At 34.8% G+C, this 22,542-nt stretch overlaps 1 protein-coding gene across 4 annotated transcripts in view; it reads right to left on the bottom strand.

Annotated features, from left to right (window-relative positions):
- Positions 1-320: 320 nt before the first annotated feature.
- LOC128988666 (polyamine-transporting ATPase 13A3-like) overlaps positions 321-22,542 on the bottom strand; it is a 54,147-nt gene continuing 31,925 nt past the window's right edge. For 3 of the 4 annotated variants that reach the window (XM_054410170.1, XM_054410169.1, XM_054410173.1), the window contains 11 exons: positions 21,179-21,383; positions 20,455-20,653; positions 20,035-20,336; positions 18,860-19,060; positions 17,850-18,035; positions 17,150-17,269; positions 16,108-16,258; positions 15,108-15,350; positions 14,065-14,210; positions 4,511-4,745; positions 321-3,164 (listed from right to left, as the gene is read on the bottom strand). In XM_054410170.1, the coding sequence (XP_054266145.1) occupies positions 2,152-3,164; positions 4,511-4,745; positions 14,065-14,210; positions 15,108-15,350; positions 16,108-16,258; positions 17,150-17,269; positions 17,850-18,035; positions 18,860-19,060; positions 20,035-20,336; positions 20,455-20,653; positions 21,179-21,383 (3,001 nt within the window). In that variant the 3' untranslated portion in view covers positions 321-2,151. The remainder of the gene's footprint in view (positions 3,165-4,510; positions 4,746-14,064; positions 14,211-15,107; positions 15,351-16,107; positions 16,259-17,149; positions 17,270-17,849; positions 18,036-18,859; positions 19,061-20,034; positions 20,337-20,454; positions 20,654-21,178; positions 21,384-22,542) is intronic. The other variant, XM_054410172.1, reaches the window with a different exon arrangement.

Below are 22,542 nucleotides of genomic sequence, written 5' to 3'. Positions count from 1 at the left end.
GTTGACATAACGCAAGAGTTTCTTTGTAAGGATTAAAAAGTCACTAAAATATCGGGAAGAAGGTTTGGCAATCCACCAGTATTTTTCTTCTCAAGTTTGTAAAAAGTTCTTTGTTTTTTATTGTTTAAAAAATGAACAAGTTAACCTACACAGTTTAAAACGAGTCAGTAGAAAATAGTTTGTACTTCTCTTACGTGAAAAGTCCTTACCAAAAATGTCTTGCATCAACCAAAGTTTACTAGATGATATTCCCAAATATGTCTAAATATTTTCAAAACCTCTATAAGATTGCAATTGGGCTGGTCATAAAAACAACAAGAGAGTATCAAAATTCTTTATTACAACTTTTCTTAAGTTACAAAAGTAAAATTAATTGTATGAACACCACATTTTTTCTGTATAAGTAATGCTTACGATATACAAGAATAACAGGTTTGAAAATCATTTTGGTGAATATTACAACAATTCATTATTTTATTTTACTGCAATTAACAATACACGTCTAATCTATGTCAACGTTTAAAACCCCGTTTAAACGACCCGATCCCGACCACCCTTTCCCGTTCCTGGTCAACAGAGCATTGTGTTTACACGACCCGTTCTCTGCGTCCGATCTGAGCTCAGTGTGTTGCTTCGTTGGAGAGCGTCGTCATTTTAGATTTTAAAAAGTTGTTAGTTTCTTGCATCTTTATTGAAATACAAAGCTTGAGAAGTGTCCCACAACATTCTGTAACTGTCAAAACGTCTTTTTCCTTCTGTGGAGTAGATTCCGTTATCTCAAAACCACAAACAAAACTTAAAAGACAACTCAGACCAGATATCAAGGTTGGACTGAGAGATTTGCCTGGTGTAGAGATTCGGAATTCACATCCGTTCCTAGCAGAAGTGAGCTATCCCCACCCTTCCTCCCCAAAGCTGATGGAAATCCTTCCAAACCTCCCTACCCGATTGCCAGCCAAATCGTGACCAGGAGCACGCGTTTACTTGATCCGATTTTAGGGCCGACATTGATTGGACACGATTTAGGGTCCCTAAATCGGGTTGTGTCACAGAAAACGTACTACTATAACCCAGAATGCCAACCGCATGGTAAAAAGCATTAAGTGTTTTGAGAGAGCTTTGCCTGTCAATCCGTAGGCAGCGCCACCAGCGTCGCTATGCTATTGCATGGCAACGCTGGTGGCGCTGCCTACGGATTGACAGGCAAAGCTCTCTCAAACCGCTTAATGCTTTTTACCATGCGGTTGGCATTCTGGGTTATAGTATTACGTTTTCTGTGGTTGTGTAAACGGGGCTTTTAATTTATATTGTGGAAGATTGTTTAAATCATGCTAAGTGATGTCTAATCTATATTTAAACATGGTCAAAAAAAATACATATAAAAAATATTTCAGCATTAGGCTACATAATACAACGATTATCCTACTTATATAAATACTGTACAACTTAAACTAATTGCTCATCACGTTTCACTTCACAACCCTGATTTCCTTCGTAACAACTAATTAATAAAGCCGTAGCCAATTAATGGCTTAAGTATCACAGATTCAAGTTTTAGGCCCGCGTGTTTCTATTGGCAGTCATAAGCTAAACAAGGGGACATACAGACATTTAATATTTTACAGCTAAAAAATATTTAGTTGACATCATCAACATACGGTACGGTAGCTATGTAATCTTACATAGGTTGATTTAATCTTTTGTACACTATTATAATAATTGTTTAAAAATTAAAAACTTTGGAAGGCACTAGTTACACTTTTTTTAAACCCAATTGATAACTTAACACATATACTACTTCCCCGCTGAAGCTGAATAGTTATCTAACCAATTTTTATCATCTACAGAAGCAAATATTGAAGCTTCATTTTGAAATACTTTGTTAAATCACAGCACCATGTCCTAGATAATGTTACTCTTCCAGATTTTTAAAACCGCACAAAGACATGAAATCTGCAAACAGGTTTCTATCATTGAATCGTTTTATTAATCCTAGTCGTCAATTTGAGGGTAGATACTATTCAGTTTTTCCTTACGCAATTAGCCTAGTGATTCTATTGACGAATTGTCAAGCTGATCTTATAGTACCTACTGACAAATTCATAAACCCTCTTTCTTAGGATAGGGAACCATTGTTACAAAGAATTGCTGTTATAGCTTGGTTGTGTACTTTGAAGGTTTTGAAACATCGTCTTCAAAAGCTAAGTTATCCTGTCCGGTTATACCAGACTGCTGAACAGAGCCGAAGGTTGATATCTGAGGCCATTCCCTATCCAAATCCAGCTCTCTGTCGACAGCCAGGTATTTCCTTCTTGAACTAGTAAGATCGTGGTTACAATATCGAAACTTTTTAAACATTAAGTAATTGACCACAAACATCTCTAGGACTGTACTAATGACAAAATTACCTAGTGCCAGCATCAAAACAACCATCGGAAAATCAATTTGTGGTGGGAAACGCAGTTGGAGAAATCGGATGAGCCATTGAGCGGGTGAAACAGTTATGTAGATACAGACGCAAGTCATAACGCATAGAGAAGTGAAGAAGATTTTGTTCTTATAGATAGGTTCTCTGTAGGGTGCTCCTTGGGAGAAAATAAAAGCCATAATGATGTATTGAAACTGAGCCACGGAGAATACCGCATAGTTCTCGTAAGAGATGTAATACGTGGCTCCTACGTACTTGAAAGGCTCGAACCAAGAGTACTTTTGAACTGTTAGGAACGATATCAGCTGAACGAGTGACATTACGATGATTTGCAGCAGCAGCGACATGATCGGAATTCTAGAGAGAAGACTTGTCAAAGGCACTTCTGGCACTAATGGGCCGGAGTACGCTTTATTCCGTCCAAAGAAGAACGCCAGGTGCACAACAAGGCAGATGTCTATGAAGAGAAACTCGAAATCAGTCAGATTGCTGTCAATGCTGTAAAGAATGATTGTCGACATGAACTCCATAATACTGTAGAGAATCATGAACTTAAAGACGCCAAAGGAGGTGACCAAGGCCGCTCGACCTTCCCGGATGACCCTGGGTACGCAGGAGATGTTGGGGATGGCAGAAGTGAATGGAGAAGCGACCGATGACTCTGCCTCTGACAGTGAGATTCCTGCGTGTGCTGCCTTGAGAGCTCCACAGTCATTGGCACCATCTCCACACATTGCTGAAAACACAACATTGAATTATCAGATAACAAAGTATATACAGGGTGTCCCGGAACTCTCTACCAATATTTTAGGGCATTGTTCCTGGGTAAGAAACATATCTAAATATCATATTTAAATTGTCCGGAAGTCCTTAGTTACTCAGATAGCCGCCATTTTGTTTTTTTCACTTATTAATTTTTTTCTGAAAATTGGTTAAACATTCGAAGTTGAAACTTTGCAACAACATTTATGACAACTAGACAAAGCTACAAAAAAATTATGACGATTTTTCAAATTCATAAAACAAAATGGCGGCTGTTTAAAATTTTGTTTCTTAAATTACTCAAAAACCGTTGATTTTACAAAAATTTTACAAGAATAACTTTTTTAAGGCAATTTTATTACAAATCGATCAACACCTTAATCTTTAAGATCGGACGAGTATTAACTGAGATATGGCAGTTTTAGTGATACGTGACCGCCGGATATTAGTTGCAGCGCATGCTGAAAGCGGTCACGTATCACTAAAACTGCCATATCTCAGTTAATACTCGTCCGATCTTAAAGATTAAGGTGTCGATCGATTTTTTATAAAATTGCCTTAAAAAAGTTATTCTTATAAAATTTTTGTAAAATCAACGGTTTTCGAGAAATTTAAGAAACAAAATTTTAATCAGCCGCCATTTTGTTTTATGAATTTGAAAAATCGTCATAATTTTTTTGTAGCTTTGTCTAGTTGTCATAAATGTTTGTGCAAAGTTTCAACTTCGTATGTTTAACCAATCTTCAGAAAATAATTAATAAGTGAAAAAAACAAAATGGCGGCTATCTGAGTAAATAAGGACTTCCGGACAATTTAAATATGATATTTAGATATGTTTCTTACCCAGGAACAATGCCCTAAAATATTGGTAGAGAGTTCCGGGACACCCTGTATAACTAAATATAAACATTGGATTGAAATATAGATTATGAAGTTATTTTTTATTCATCTAGTTACAATTAATGTTGATCTGGTTCTGGTTGCTGATGATCAAAGTTTGACAAAGTCTATTACTTGATAGCGGTTGTTGCCATTTACTCAAAGGGTTTTCTTTCTATACAATGAGCAAGATAGGTATGACACTTTGTTCAGGACTTATGAAGACAAAATTCAGTATCTTTTATTAATGCTTATTAGTTCTAAGGCCTGTACTGTGTGTTAAAAAACTTCAATCAAGATATTGTGTTGTTAAATATAAGACAAATTAGCAAAATAACCCAGTTATCAACATTATTGCTCAGTATCTTTCTGCCAAACAGTTACAATATTTCCAAATAAAAAAATATTTTAAACATATAAAAATACAAAACATCCACTGACCGACATAGTAGCCGAGCTGCTGTAATTCCTGGATCAGCTGTTGCTTCTGGTCGCTGCTCATTCGGGCAAACACAGCTCCGCGCACGGCTATTCGAGGGATCAACTCTGGAGCATGTTCCCGGATCACTGCCCAGGACTTGCCAGATATAGCGATCCTGTAGGGAGCGGTCACTTTTATCCCCATCTCGTAGTCTCGTAAATCATTGGGCTCCTCTGTAATTGCTTCTGCAGCCTTCTGAAAGGTTTTTTATTTTTAATTTTTTTTCCTGCTCTATAAATTAATATTGAACACAATAGTTGTAGAGTACCTGCATAAAATTGTACAAAAAAATAATAATAGGTGTATGCTACAAAAATTTAAGGTAAAAAAGGAAGAAAAAAATCAATTTCGAAACCCAATGTACTAAGCTATTACTCCGTAATGAATGCAGACGAGCCAATTCCAACGGTAGTGTTCTAAGAATTCACTTTGGGAATATATATGCTCACAGAGAAACTACCTACTGATATTTATCTTTACTATTCTATAATACATGCTATTGTTTGAATAGAGACGTAGGAATTGGCTAACTCAGGAACTCGGTCGTGTGTCGGAACTGGCTAACTCTGGAACTGGCTAATCGTCTCAGTCAGGAATTCACTAACTCCGGAACCCGCTAACTTGATTTTGTCTCACGGCGGAATTCGCTAACTCTGGAAGTCGCTAAACCGGCCGCGCCCACTGCACGGAGCATTGCCAACCTTGTACAACGAAATAATCGTACACTGCCGTATTTCAAAATGTCAGTGACAATGAAGTTAGCCTACAGTAAATGTTATTGTTTTTTGTTATCAATTCCACTTTTAACATATAACTAGCCCAAAGTAATTCAAAGACAATAAAAAAATCATGAAAAAGTGTTTTTTTTTTATTTAACTGTACAGTGGCCAATTAAATGTTTATGGTTTCGATCTTTAATATAAATACCATCAGTATGAAAGAAAATAATAGAATATGAAAAATATTGAAAATTCAGTTTAATTGGTACTAAATAATTAAACCTCTACGAAATTCAGCTAAAATACACGCAAGTTCTCAAACACCGAAAACAAATTTAATCGTACTGTCGTAATAAACCAGAACCATTAATTAATACAGTCATCAACCACCGTAACTTTCAAACCTAATTCATAGATTTAAAATTAAATGTTCGTCGTTGAATCTTCCAACGTGTACAAATATGACATAGACTAAGTTTCATATCAATTTATAGAATAGCTGTAGGCCTACCTAATAGTTTAAACCAAAGCATTGTAGGCCTACTAGTAAATAGTTGCCTAATTCTAATGTGTGTTGAATTTTTAGTAATAATGTTACATGTTTTAAAACAGTTTTTAGATTGTACACCTTAGCACCACTAGTAAATAATAGGAGAAGATATAATATTAATATAATAAAACGTGACAGGGTTATTTTATTTCACGATTCTTAATCAACGACTTGACGGATTTTCCTGATTTGAGTGTGGGGTTTCATTATATTGCTTTTACAATCGAAATAAACTATACCAAGCCATGGCTCGGTTCTCCGTTCCCCGGTATTGAGCTACACAATAGACAATAGCTTTGTTTTTGAATAAGATCAGGTAATTTTAGCTATGGCCACTATTAATAAAAATGGTAACAAACAAGAACGCCTGGGTCCATTTAGAACCGTAAACACTCAAGCAAGACTTTTAAAAAGTAGGCCTACTGAAAGGCGTAAAATTAATATTAATTAAACAAAATTAAGAGGATGACCCGGGTTTTACACTAATAGCCTACGATAACAGACATGTACAAGTTGTATTTATGCATGGACTAATTTGTATTGCAATCCATGAATCTACCACTTTATAATGTATTGATCAATATTTATTTAAATTCAATAGCTCTATTTAAAAATACATTACCACTACAATGTCTTTCTGTGATGACGTTTAACGTGTACATTTTATCATGATTTATGATTCAAGGTTACAAGACCAGTATATAAAATAGGAACTTAATAATTGTATTAGCAGAAATTTACAAAATGGTATTTATGTGAATAAAAGAAACAAACGGCGGACTACGAAAATAGATATTTCATAACATGTAAAAGATCCAAATTACATGTAGGCCTACAGTATTATCTTTTTGCATCCCAATAAACTACTATTTAAGTAAGAAAATCACATATAAAACATACTCACTTATATTAGTACATTTCTCATCCTTATGGATCAGCTGAAGACAGTTGTATTGTGCAACCTACTCCTCTTTATTAATGAACTAGCAGAGTACCCGTCCTTCGTACGGGGTTGGCATATAAGTATCAAATGCTTATAGCAGTTATGAGTGAGGACATGGTTTAAGAAATTTCGGTTCTTTTTTAAGTTCGTTCGCTACGCTCACTCACCTTTAGGTTGGAGCTCGTTCGCTGCGCTCACTTTCCTTCAGGTTAGCTCGTTCGCTACGCTCACTTGCCTTCAGGTTAGCTCGTTCGCTACGCTCACTCGCCTCCAGGTTAAAGTTCGTTCGCTACGCTCACTCACCTTTTGCTGTTGTCATAAATGTAAAAGAAATAATAGTGCTAGTGCTGCACCCTGTTGGTAATCCTTGTAACTTTTAATGCTATTGAACATCATAGAACAGAACCAACTTGTTTAATTGAAACAGCTGTTGAGATTCATTAATTCCATTTCTCATAAGGTTAACATGGGAAACTCCAGAGCCACTGGGGCGGAGCCCCGAAGGATTTTTGGGATAAAAATATGCCTATATGTTAATCGGGAATGTGAGCTATCATCATGCCAAATTTCAGCCCGATCCGACCAGTAGTTTTTGAGATTAGCTCATACAAACACACACACAGACACCACCTCTTCTTTATAATAGTATAGATTTCAAAATATGAATTTACTTAAATTAGATAATAAAATTAAAATAAAGTTACAATAAAATATATTTAGGTTCTATAGCTATTACATTAATCTCATTGGGCTAAGATAGTGAAATTATATTTTGGTTTAGGTTTTTTTTGATGGGCTAGGCTAGTTAACAATTTGGAGAGCAAATTATCTTAATCTAGGGGTTGGTTCGTGCCGGGTATGACATTCTGATAGGCTAATTAACTTAATTTATACAGTACTAAAGTAGGCTAAATAATATGAGATAGGCTAATAATGAGAATAAAAAAATTTAGGCTATAAGTTCTTAATTATTGAAAGTCACTTGAATTTAGTAAATTCACAATGTGGTGGTTGGAAATTGATGATGAGTTTTTTAAGTGTTAATTGAGGTTGATATTACCAATTTTGTTGAATAGTGATTTTCTTCTTTCTTTATGTCTCTTTATATTCAATATTTATATGTATTCTGAATGTTAATTTTCAATTTTGGATATTTAAATCACTGGAGACTTGGCTCCCACATCCATCTCTCTCTATATCTTCCACCACAAGCACATTTTCTTCCTTTTCTTTTGCTTTCCTTCCAACAATTACTTCACACCTGGACACTGGACAGTACAAAAGAAATATTTCCTACCTAGACACTATTTAATTTTAGAATGGTATTTTTGAATATAGTTTTTCTTCTTCACTAATTTATATTTCATTAAATTTAAATATTCTTTTTGAAAATACAGTAATTAATAAATATTAAAAGTAATTTAGCTACAATTCACATATGAGTACATTCATGTTTTATCTCAATATCCCCTCAGAAATGATGGTATGGTGATGAATCAACAGAACATATTTCGATAAGATAATGAATGAATGTATGACAACTTAACTAATTTACATAAACAGAACCTTTTTTTTATCTAGAATAAACACAAACATTGAAAACATAAATATAACCTGATAAAACATAACATGGGACGTTAACACAACAAAACATGATTAATAATATTATTATTACAAACAAACAGTGGTAAAGAACAGAAACAGTGGAAAACAGAAAGTGGTTTTGTGTCTATATATTTGTGATGTGTGAGTGTGTGGGAATTAACCATTTCCTATTTCCTATTGTCTATCAGTCTATCACCACTGAACACACAGTCCTCTCATCTTTTATAAAAGTTTATCTTGAGCACTATAATTGTCTTTTAAACAATACGGTCATTTTCACTAAAAGATTGTTTATGCACTTGATTTTCAGAGAACAGGAAAGGGAATTAAACATTTTCGTTGTTCATGGGGGGAAAATACTTCTTGATTGAAGAAATGTGGTATGGACCGAATTCTTCTGGGTTTTCTAAACTACTAATGAAGTATGTCGATGATCCTAACACTCTGCTAATCTTGAATGGTCCTTCATACACTTCAAATAGTTTGGCAGTCTCGCCTTGCGCTAAATTTGAAAGAGGATGATTTCTTATGAGTACTAAATCGCCTGGATGAAAATAAGTTATATGTGATTTGTTATGATTGTTGGCTATTTTATTACGCTTTTCTTTTATTATATGACATAATATCCCTTCTGTACTAACTTTGTCAAACTTTAATATTTTCTGTGAATCATTTATATTTATTATTATTTGTTCTTGATTGAAATCCATAACAGTTTTCCATGAGCTTAACACGTCCATTCCGAATATAATAGGTCTTACTAAATTGGGTACAATCAACATTTGAATGTTCGTGATTTGATCATCTATGGTGATTGGCAACATTATTATTTTTGATATTTTCTTTGATTTATCATTTACAGCGGTTTTAATGACAACTGGTAGTTGTTCATGACGGCCAATGTTTATTTGGTTCTCAGAGTACCAATTTTCAGACATACACGTTACGCTTGAACCTGTATCAATAAGAGCATTTACAGAAATATTATTAATTTTAATTTTGATTTCTGGATAATGAATTGGAATTTGTTTTAATGAGCATTGTTCATTAAGACTTAGTTCTTCTGTAAGTAGGAATTCTCGGTCACAATAGATATTACATATAGTTTGAGCGTCTTCGTCATTTGGTTTATAATTATTAATTTGCCTACTTAATCCGATTTTGTTAATATTTGGCACTGAAGATCTTTGTTCATTTAATTTAGATTCTGATGTTGATTGTAGGCAACTATTATCGACAGTGCCTAACAGTTTAAAGGCTCCTTATATTCGTTAGGAGTTGTTGGGGAAATATTTGGTTGATTTGGACTTCGTTCGATAGTCATGTGGCATATTTGTTTTTGTTCATGGGTAGGATATCGCCTTCCGTCATTTTGATTAACGTGGTAATTGGGTTTGGAACTTGTCTGGTTATTCGCTGGTGGTTGATAATTATTTGTCCTACGGTCGTTATATCTATTATAAGGGTGATCATTTGGTTGAGGTGCTGTCCGGTAGTATTGGTTCTTTGGAAGATAGGTTCTATTATCGTAACGGTTTCGATTTGAATCTGATCCCCTCCATTCTTTCTTATGTGGATCATTATAATCTTCATTTCTTCGTGATTGCTCGTTGAATTTGTTTTGCGGATTTTGATGTAAGTTTGAGATGTATGGTTTATGTTGATTTTTCTTCTGTTGATCTTTGATGTCTTCCCGTAAAAGTAAGGCTTCAAACCCTTGGATAGTAGTTATATTTTGTACTCGTCGTGCATTCTGGATTAGTTCTTCGAAATGTTCGCACAGGCAATCCACTATTTCTTCTTCATCAAGAGGTGGTGTCAATGATTGTAGTGTGAGGACACGTTCGACAAAATATTCAGATCGTGAAAGATTACCATTGTTACGATATTTTTCAGATTCCAGTCTTTGTCTGATTCCTCGTTGTGTGTCTTTATTCCAATATTTGCTTTCGAACATGTTTTGGAAACATTCCCAATTACTTACGTCACGTTTCACTAGGTTAAACCAACGTGCAGCGTGATTTTCTAGGCTATTTTCAATCAGGTCGATTAAAAATTCAACATCGTCATCGTTTGGATTCTTTTTAAGGAGACTTTTCTTGTAATATTTATATAATTTGGCAATGAACTCTTTAGGGTTATGTCCTCTACCATTGAATTTTGGTAATGTCATATCTGACACGATTCCAGAGTTTCCGTTACATGTAACATAGATATGTTGAGGGGACGATGATGTTACTTGTCCATGTTTAGTGGTATTTTGTTTTATTTCACTAATTTGTTCACTTTGTTTTTGTAAATTCTGTTGGATAGCTGATATTTCTTGACCTTGATTTTCAATAATGATCATTGACTTTTGTATTTCATGGGCATTTTGTTCTGATTTTGCTGTTATTAGTTGTTCATGTTCCAACCTGAATTGGTTTATCTGTGAATGAATATCATATTTTTGTTTTTGTATTTCCAAATTCACTTTTTCAAGAGTTTGAGAATTATTTTGGATTATCATGGACTTCATTTCGGATTTTTGTTCTTCTAAGTCTTGGATTAAATTTTCACGTATTTTGGTATCACATTCATATATTTCTGCTTTAAACGTTTCTTTCATTGTAAGGATCTCTTTGGAATGTTGAATCTGAGTTATTTGTATCTGATCCATTTCCTTACGCATGTTTTCTTGGTTAGTTTTAACAGAGGTGATTTTTTCTTCAAGGGAAATCTGGCACTGTTTAATTTCACGCTGAATTTCTGATTTTAAATTATCATTTTGTAATTTTATTTCTGACATTTCAGATTGTATTTCTAATTTTAATGTGTCGTGTTGTGAAATTATTAATGCATTATTCTGTTGAACCATTCGCATTAATTGAAGAATAGAATCATTCATATTTATTTCACTCGCAGCTGTTAGAGGCAGTGATGCGATGTCTGTGACTCCAGTCGTATGTTCATTCGATGTCAGTGTGGTGGCTTTCATAGTGACGTCACTCACATCAGCTGATTTGTCTGTCTGTTGTTGTGACGATTCATCTCCGCCGTTCTTCTTCTCCTCTATGTCAAGTCCTTCTGCTGTGTCCAGTTCTCGTTCCAGTTCCACCATTCCCTGTGTTCCCATTGGCTGGTGTGAATTCGATGCGGATGTCATGGCGGCGTTGTCTTGTGCGTCTGCTAGTGCTGTGTTGTCTGTTCTAGTTCTAGTAGTGACGCTTTGTGTATGAATGTGTTCTTGTAGATCGTGTCCTTCGTTGTGCTGTGTGTTCATGTCGTTTGATTGCATGTTGTTTACGGTGTTCACAAAATTATCTTGCTTATTAGCATTTGCTAATTCGCCACAATTATCGTCTGGGTCTGATTCACTGTCGGTATTGTAACGCAAATTATTTTCGGCTGCCTTCCACGATAACTTTGGCTTTGGTCGTAAATTGTACCTTTTGTCATCGTCACTCATATTGATTAAATAAATGATTATTCCCTGTGTTGTTGCATATACTTTTTATTTGTGTATTTGAAGGTTTGTTAGTTGTGTGTTAATTTGGTTACTAGGGCCTATCTTAAATTGTGTAGGTTAATCGTAGGTTAGGCCTAGATCAGAATTTTCAATAGCCCACTCGTTGGGACGCCATTTTGCAACCTACTCCTCTTTATTAATGAATTTCAAAATATGAATTTACTTAAATTAGATAATAAAATTAAAATAAAGTTACAATAAAATATATTTAGGTTCTATAGCTATTACATTAATCTCATTGGGCTAAGATAGTGAAATTATATTTTGGTTTAGGTTTTTTTTTGATGGGCTAGGCTAGTTAACAATTTGGAGAGCAAATTATCTTAATCTAGGGGTTGGTTCGTGCCGGGTATGACATTCTGATAGGCTAATTAACTTAATTTATACAGTACTAAAGTAGGCTAAATAATTAAAATTTAGGCTATAAGTTCTTAATTTGAAAGTCACTTGAATTTAGTAAATTCACAATGTGGTGGTTGGAAATTGATGATGAGTTTTTTAAGTGTTAATTGAGGTTGATATTACCAATTTTGTTGAATAGTGATTTTCTTCTTTCTTTATGTCTCTTTATATTCAATATTTATATGTATTCTGAATGTTAATTTTCAATTTTGGATATTTAAATCACTGGAGACTTGGCTCCCACATCCATCTCTCTCTATATCTTCCACCACAAGCACATTTTCTTCCTTTTCTTTTGCTTTCCTTCCAACAATTACTTCACACCTGGACACTGGACAGTACAAAAGAAATATTTCCTACCTAGACACTATTTAATTTTAAAATGGTATTTTTGAATATAGTTTTTCTTCTTCACTAATTTATATTTCATTAAATTTAAATATTCTTTTTGAAAATACAGTAATTAATAAATATTAAAAGTAATTTAGCTACAATTCACATATGAGTACATTCATGTTTTATCTCAATTGTTAGTTCTGTCCGGTGCACTGTCTTTAGAAGTCGTGTTTTGTTTACAATTGTTTATTGTTTTCAGCCATTTAAAACCTCAGTTAACCAAATAAAACGTTTTAATCACAACCAAAAACACGTCCCCTAGTTATATAAACAAACAGTTAAGAAAAAATCATGAAGTTAACTATAAAATAATAGAAACACAATTTCGTCGACACTAGCGATCAGTATCATCGGACATGAACTAGACATGAAAAACTAGCTTCAAAGTTTACAATGGGATGTAAAGTTTACTCGTGTTGGTTAGTTTATGGTAAGACTATAATGCATTTTCCACCCTAATAATCATAAGAATAATATTAAACATACTTCTAAATATATTTATTTTCTCGACAACGTTGCTCTTACTCCTAATTATTCGTAGGATACGACATTATGGTACCGATACGATATAGGTACTACACTTTCGGCAACACTGACCAAAAATCTTCGTGCTTGGCTCCCATTGGACGGCCCGCGAGGCCTCTGATTGGGAGTTAGTGAGTTCTGCCGAGGGACCGAGTTAGCGACTTCCGCACGTGGACGGAATTCGCTAACCCGGCTCTAGAGCGGGTTAGCGGGTTCCGGAGTTAGCCAATTCCGAAACCGAACAAGTTAGCGAGTTCCTCTCATCGACCAAGATAGGGCGTTTAGCAAGGGGTTAGCGAGTTCCAGAGTTAGCCAATTCCGCGGACCCTTTGAATAAGCTTCTCATTAAATTTGTTTTATGTTTTTTTTTTATCATAAAGGAATGAGGACCTCTCTTCATATTATTATAGTTACTAAATAGATTTGTTTCACATTAAGGAAATAAGTTTACACCACATTACACTGTTTTAACGAACCTCCCAGTCTAGAATTTGCAAGGGGTTATAAAGAAAAACATAACCTCTATCAGAGGTTATGAGTAGTGATTGTTATTCCTTTAGTCAGGGAGAATATAGAAGGATTTTGTATGGTTAATTTAACTTAGAGTAGTAGGCCTATGGCATAAAATATCGTACGTCACTTGTCCAAAATGTGTTTACCAAACTCATATTGTAATCACGCACTCGACTTCGTCTCATAAGGGAACGACCACACTCGTCCGGTAAACACCTATTTTCAGGACTCGACTAGTAACGATGTAAGATAATGTACTATTTCACATCACTGAACATTATCATAGTGTAAAAAGTGTAGTCTTTTAAAGTGGAACCCATCCAATTACTTTACGATGTTGATTGATCTTATACCTTAAGAAGGCTGCCACCACAAGAGTATAGAATTTGTGGTGGATTGCAGTTGTTTTCCTCCTCTGCAATAACTTCTACAACAGTTTCCCCTGCCTCAATGATTCCACATTCTTTCGCAACACTCACAGCTGTCAGAATATTGTCACCTGCAAAATAAATAATCGGCTTCATAATACTGGACTATAGTTTGAATACTTAAAAACATATTTTCAACAGTTTTTGTGAAATCACAAGTTTATATCAAATAGCTTAGCTTGTATAATCTTTGCAACTCTGAGCCTCTGTCAATTTAAATGTGTAATTTTGGAATAGACATTTGAAATCTGGAAGAGAGATTGAACAATTTATGGGTGTTGCAGATTGGTAGAACGCCATATCGTTTGGCCTCCATTAGCTTATCGTTCACCATGTTAGAACGAAATTCTAATTAAAAAAATTATTTTGAGTAACGTTATGAAGTGTTAACTAAATTGCATACACATATTTCTCTATATAACAGTGTTCAAATATTTTTGAATGATACCGTATCTCAGGCTTGTACTATAACAAGTGTTTTTATTTTTTTTTTACTGAGAGACTTTATAAGTTTAGTCATTTAGTTTTGCAAAACTAGTTTACCTATTGAGCTCAATTTTTTTTTATGAACTTAGGTAGGTATATGACCAATACAAAATGTATACACTTGGGGTACATAATATGTTGTTTTTACACAATTATTTGAAAGCATATTACCTCATAAAAATCTTATCTGTAGTTTTATTGATTTATATATTTTATGTCAAATTATGATATTGAAAACTTAATTATTTGTTACGTTTTGGTTTAGCTCATACAGTTGTGAGAAAGTAACAATAGTGAAAACAAATAATGACATGAGTTTAAATGAGTAGAAAAAACAAACACTTGAGATTGGTTTTACACTACTTTGGTCCTGGCGTAATAGTATATTTTCCTTATATGGACCACATCTAAAACCATCATATTACTTATATACTACAACGATCGCTAAAAATAAAAATAAAATTATCCATAACCTAACGTACCTGTGACCATAACCACTTTGATTCTCGCTCCTTTCAACATGCTGATTATTCCAGTTGTCTGAGGTTTCAGCCGATTCTCCATTATGATGAGACCTAAAAATTCTAAATCTTTTTCGATTTCATTCCTGCTCATCTTTTGTACCTTGACATAATCCAACTCTTCCAGAACTCTGTAACCGATAGCTATCACTCTGTAACCTTGTTCCGTGTACTCCTGCAACGCTGACATTAGGTTCGGCGGAACTGGAATAAAAAAATAATAATGTTATTTTATATCAGGGTGTGTTATTGAGGAGTATTAATAAATAGGGACATCACCTTAAACCAGATCAGTAATTCATTAGTGGAAGAAGGATGGGAAATATAAAGGTTTTTTATAAATCTTTTTTTAACAATTTTATACACTGAATTTCCCACACACAAAAATCGGTTCTTTTATTATGGATCTTAAATTGAGTAGTTTGTTGTATGTCGTTTTGTTTTTAACTGATTTCTGTAGCTACAATGTTTAAAATGATAATTTCATATTACTAGTGAAAAGAAGGTATACAATTCTGGTGTAGAACAACCCCATTCTAAAACCATATCAACAAAACATACTCATAGTAATTTTTGCACATTACAACACCTTTTAACAATTAGAATAAACAATCACTGAAACCCTTGAAATTAAAAATAGTCCAAATATAATGATTTATTAAACCCGTGGTACCTATTGTTCCTAAAACATTTAAGGCCAGATAAAACTTTCATGTCTGCAGTACTTTATTGTGTGTAATGTGTATCTAGAAGAGTTTTAACTCAATCCATCGTCAACATGATTTTTGTTATTTTAGGGATAATAATCTCTAACAAACTGCACCTCCTAGGTGATACAATGGCTGTCTGTCTGCGTAATGGAAAAATCTTTTCTGCAAGCTTGGTCACTTGTAAAAAATGGGACTGCTTCAAACTTCATTTCTTTGCTACTTTTTTAGATTTTAATTATTGGTTTGCTCACCCGAGTGTGGTTTGCTCAACGATTGTATCATCTCGGGAGATCCCTTGCAATAAACCGTCAAATCCCTGGAGCCGAGCTGTCGAGTGATCACGCTCATTCTTTGTAGTTTTGATGAGAATTGGTACTGGTGGATAATACCCATCTCCAAAGGCTAAAACAATAACTAGGTACTGTAGAATTTACTAAAGAGCTTCGGAAGAAATGGTTGTACAAGGTGACAGTGAATTAGAACTTAGGTTTGTAGACAGGATAAATATGGATCGTCGTAGGTATAATAAGCCTACTGCAGATAAAATTGCAGGCGTCTTCAATTCATCTGAAGGCGAACCTCCAATGAATTTTTAAAATTCCAAACAGGGAAGCTTTTATTTATCCTCATTAACCACAAGACCAAAGCTACCTTAGTAAACCAGTTTTTTTTTCACAAACAATGATATGTTTGCTGCCTTTTCATGTTAAACCACTGGAGTGATTCAAATTATTTATTGAAAATGACATCAACAAAAGCAAACAAAGAAGAACAACAAACTGGTTTTTACACAAAAGATATGGTGTAGGGATGCCTATTCTGACACATAGATAATGTTATCCTGAGTTTGTTTAAATACCGGTATTGCAAAAAGTTGTTTTACATTTGAGCTTTTAAGGGACTTATGTCCCTACAAGCCACTAGTCATGTATTTAATTACATATCTTTTTTATGGTTACTAATTTTAAAATAGCCTGTTCTTAACTAGAAAAAAGATTTGTTGCTCAAATATGTGCTCAGATTTCTTAAACCAACCTTAATGCTCATATGAGTTATATTAATTTTGAAGAGAACACAAATAGTTGTTTTTTGGAGGCAATAACTTCACAATGGAAAAACACATTAAACAACACAAAGATTTGTTAGTAACTAAAGTACATATTTCGTGAAGAGTTTCAAAAGCAAAATCTAAATATTGAAGATAATTTCAGTAAAAAGATTGACATGCCCTTTGTCAAAAGGTGGGTGGATTGACGTTGACACTAATTTTTTAATCAGAGTGAATTTAATTACCTGTTCATCATCAGTTTGCTTATTTAAAGGACGACGCACCACTGAAGGTACCATGAGGTCATATTTCGAGGTGTCTGCAATTTCCGGTTCTTCAAATATCCAACCAGTTGAATCAAACAACTGGAACAATACATTAATCAATGTAGTTAGTATTACTGGACAAATGCAACAGGATATTCATGTCTGGTGTGGAATAGGAGGATTCTAGAAAGACATTTTCCATTGAAACATACAACCAGTGAAAAATAGAGACTTGTAAGGATGGAGTGATTAGAAATAGACAATTTATCACGCCTTGGAGGAAAATGCCCAGCAACCTTCAGTTGCTTTGTTTAAACCTAGAGTAAATTTCCAGATGCCTGTTATTTCTAAACAAGCTTGAAAAGCCCACTTAAAGTAGGTATTCAGAGTGTCATTTAACCCTAATAGGCAAGGAGGGATTTAAGTGCAAGGAAAACTTTTGTCACTGAACAACCAGAGAAATATTGTTGAGTTTTTTGCGCTCTGCTAACTCAGAATTTTCTAAATCAAAGATCTGTAATTAGCACTCAGTATCATTTATACTCACTAAAATTTCCGTTAGAACCATTTGCAAAAGTACGATAACTCGAAATGTGTACATGGAAAATCAACTGTATTCAAAAGCAACAGTATACAGAAGTACACTTCAGTTAAGTGGTGAACCACGTTTTCTCCTTACCTTTACATCGAGTGGGTCGCCGCAGACGACGCCGTCAATGATGGTGAGCGAGTGACAGGACGCCATTCCATACAAGAGTGGCGTGAGCGGCATCTTGGCCACGTCTCTGACTGGTGGATGGAGGTGAGAGTTTGTTACGGGTACGACACCCCACATGTCCAACCCGTCCTCCGTAAGTGTACCTGTCTGGATCCACACTCGTCAATACATCGTCTGCTACTACATACAATAAGTAAAAAGTATAGTTGTTCAGCACAGAAAGAAATCGAGGAAGAAAGTAGGAGCTTGGGCGAATTAAAGAGGATGGCCCAGAATCAAGTGTGGAAGGCTTTTGTTGCAGCCCTACATCCCCCTCGGGAAGAAAAGAAATTAAGTCGTAGTCAGCGCCTTCAGCAAAGATTTAAATCAAACTTTAAAACACTGAAAAAATATGAAAACTAATAAAACTTCACCAATTATTTATAATTTTGTAAATGAAAGTCATTTTAGTAATTTCTACACCTAACTATTTTACGTTTGAAAAATGCAATTGGTACATTTTTTATATGAGCAATTTTATCGTCCCTAGTTTTCTGATATTCTTCATCAATGTTGTCTTGATGTTTTGTAGCCTACATCATATTTTTTCACGGCCAAAAAAATTCCAAAATAAATGATAAAAATTTAAAAATTTGTGGGGTTAAGAACCTGTATTCACTTGCATCTTGGGTAGGAGCTCTAAAACACAAAACGTCCTTCCATTTCTTAAATTCTTTCTTGCTATACTACTGTAACGATTGATAATTCAACAACTAACAAGCCAAAAGGGTGAAATTAAATCAACCAAATGTACCAGAAACTAGAAACTACTATAATTTTTTTTTTTACTGTGCTGATAGTTTCATTTGTAGTAATTAATAAGACCAAAAATAAACTTATGGTGTAGAAAATGGCTAATTGTTGTAGAAAATAAAATGTTGTCAATAAAACCATTATTATGAGTAACACATTACTCATTTCAGCGCTCATACCTTGTCAAAGCACACACAGTCGATGGAGCCGGACACATTGATCACTCTAGAGTTGATGCAGGATATCTGGTACTTCTTGAGTCTACTGAGGGCATACAGCTTGCCGATGGTCATCGTGGCCGGCAGGGCCGGTGGGATGACTATAGTGATGATGTCCAATGCCTTCAGGATAATGTCACCTGGCTGCAGACCCCTACTGCTCTGTAATATGCATAACAATTTAATAACACACATTATCAAGATAAAAATATAATCGCTCTTGAGAAAGTATTTGTGATTGAATTGTTTTAGCAACTACAATTTGTATTTTGACCTCTTCCGTTTTGATTTTTCTATATAACTGGCTTACAATTCTAAAGAATATACTTATACCAGCATTTGGAGAAACTTTTAGGACTTGGCTTTGTTGGTTACACCATTGAATTTAGGATACTGAACCAGACACCTATGGACCCAGCTGTAGCCAGTAAAAGTTCAAATTGTCATTCAAATGAGCCCATCACAAAGTGTGCTGCGATATAAAATTATAATTTCATCTCTGGTTTTAGATAGTGTGTGCAATAGTTGATGTGACATTAAAGATGCTACATTAAAATGTCTCCTGCCATATTGTCTTGGTTAAAGAGTTGGCGCATCCACAGAGAAATAAGGTACAGTGGAACCATTCAATGGCATATACTTAAGTGGTGTCTAGCAATAGTCGCTGGTGTCTAGGACAAAGTCCAACACCGCCTCTCTCTCTCCCTCATGTACTATAACGCTCTTAGTGAAGAAAGAGTGCCCTGTGCGATAGGAATTTCCACACGGTGCTCGCCGCTCGCAGGCTCTTCCTTGCTCGTCACAAGTATATTTTCAGCACAACATACTTTAGTTGAAAGAGCACAGTCATCCCATATCGCTTTAATAAGAATATTATTTACTTAAGTGTGCATTCAATATGAATGTAGGCAATTGAGTGAATAAGGTCTAAGATGATCTGTATAGCTTAATTGACTAAGATCGACCGGCTTCCTCATCCAGGATCATTTATTGAAAATCTAATGATCAAGGACATCTGTGTCCAATTTTGAAGCATCAAAAAGCTATCGGCACCTCTGACAATGAAAAACCGTACTTTTCATTCCCATATTAAATCTCTGTACCATCTTTAGGAAACGTTCTAAACTATTACTTACTTTTATGATTATTGTGTAGATTAGTCCAATCAGCGCTATGAAAGCCAGGATCCAAATGAACTTGTACGAGTCTTGATCAAACTTGAAGTCTGCAGGAGGAGGGTAGAGGATAGATCTGACGAGAGATCCTTTGGAGGTTAGGAAGCCTGTGCGTACCACGACTGCATGGACCTTCTCATTGCCGTAGTAGCGAGTCTGCAAGACCTTAGTGCCGCAGAAGAGAGTGTGGTTGGCATCTTCTTGTTCACAGTACAAAACATTCTCGTTGGGAAGAGCTGTTTTAGTTACTGGTACACTCTCACCTGAAACATAATAGTGCTCTAACCATCTGGTTCAAGTAAACAATTGGTTAGTACAACAATTCATTCTACAACACAAACCGTCCTTCCATTTCTTAAATTCCTTCTTGCTATACCTTACCAGTTAGCATGCTTTCGTTCACAATGCAGTTGCCAACGAGTAGCACAGCATCGCAATGCATTAAGCAGCCATGCGTCGGAATCACAATGACATCACCAGGCACCAGGTGGGTAGTGGGGATGTCCTCGTAGCTGCCGTCGCCGCGTCGAACTGTCACAATATCTGTTGCATGTACAGTACGATGCAAGTTCTTCTGGTTCTGAACAGACAAAAAATTTAAGTTACTAAGTCAAAGTCAAGTATATATTCACAAGTACCTACTTTTGACTCAACAATTGGTAGCTTACCTAGACACAATAATTCTAAACAACTTTTCTACCCAAATAACTCTTACTTCTACCAAATACACCCACAACAAAAAGGATGGTTGCCACAGTATTGACAAATCCTTTACATATCAAGAGCAAAGACTCAAACAGCTTTACTTGCACCTTTTCTCACCTCTGTGGGATTTGACACCCTTTTGAACTTGAATGTCAAGTTTGCTCCCTACAAAAAAGACTGATGAGATTTTCAAACTCATCTGATTGCACAGAATGCAAGGCTTGAAGCTGGGTCAAAGTTGTTGGCCGGACAGGCTTCAAGTTGGTAACCTTTTGATGGAGAACAAAACGTTGACCATTCCAAACCTTTTACATAATTTCTATCCAGTGTTCACCCAATCCACATTACTGTACATGTAACATTAATTATTATTTGATTGAAAATATCCAAATTGATTTACCTGATGTGTTTGTATGACTGCAGATGACACTCCGAACAATGACATGGTCATGATGGCAAAAGTGTAGTAGATATAATTCTCAGCAAACCATACACAAATTGTGAAAACTTGGAAGATGTAAAACGGATTTAACACCTCCAACAGGATCAAAGTTAAGATTGTCTGTAGCTTTACGAGGATTTCGTTCTTTCCGTAGATAACTCTCCTGGAATGACACAAATCAAAAGATTTAGTTATTCTGAGTTATTTTAGTAACATTTATTCAAGTTTAAAAACCAAAGAAGAATTAACAAAAAAATAAATGTTAGATAGTTTACATCAAACGATATGAATCAATATGATGCATACATTTTTTCATTATATCATACCGATTTTTAAACAATAAACAGCCGAAAACAGTTTTATTTTAAATCTTTATAGTAGAGTTATACGACACAAGTAGAAATTTAAGGTACGAGCCTTGGTGAGTGCCTTAAACACTTCTCGAGTGTCGCCAACACTATTTACGCGAGTTGCATACACTACTTTACCTTAGACAGTTTTTCAATTACTAACAAACACTACTCATAACTTCTAAGAGAGGTTTTCGTTTATAACCTCTTATTGCCACTGACAGTGATGCAACGAATCATTGTACCAAACACTAATTGCACCACCTAAAAATTAAATTAGTCTTAACAGCTGATTAGTTGAAGTTCGAGGCATATTACAATTTTAATTCTATTTTCTAAATCCTTGAACCTCATTGGCCCTTGACCCATTGGTCATGTTGTTAAGTAAAACAATGCTGTTAAGTAAGTAAACAATGCTGTTACAGTAAGTGAATCTTTTAAATTCTAGGAACTGAACTCAAACGGCTATTAAAAATAATGGCCGTAGGTAAAAGCTATACTAACATGTGCTTCAGCTGACAACATATTAAAAGTTTTTTAAAGTCAATGTATAACTTTCAGCACGTTTTTAGCCTGACCTAAGTTGAATCTGACTCATTCCTATGTCTAGAAAAATAAGTGAACAATAGTGATAGATCCAAATAACAATTGCAAAATTTACTATGCAATAATAAATAAACAAATTTAACTTGAATATGTAAATTTTATTTCTGATTCAAAATAAGTTTACAACGGGCTCAGTTAACAGCAGTGCCTAACAGTTATTCTACATGCATGTAATTCACAGTTTGAGTTGAGTCATTTAACACTTCGAAGCATCGTGCCTCCCAATGCTTTCAATTGCCTTAAAATTGATCTTACCTCAATTGATCTTAAAATGTTATTCACATCATGATATAAAATCATTTCAATTAATAATGATGATAATAATGATACTAGCGTAAAATATTCCACCCGTAAGTAGACTCTAAC

Source organism: Macrosteles quadrilineatus, unplaced genomic scaffold (assembly GCF_028750875.1).
Source record: "Macrosteles quadrilineatus isolate MER2022 unplaced genomic scaffold, UCM_ALF_1.0 Scaffold_3__2_contigs__length_128488019, whole genome shotgun sequence".
NCBI classification, from domain to species: Eukaryota; Metazoa; Arthropoda; class Insecta; order Hemiptera; family Cicadellidae; genus Macrosteles; species Macrosteles quadrilineatus.
This window is presented reverse-complemented; position numbering and strand designations above follow the sequence as displayed.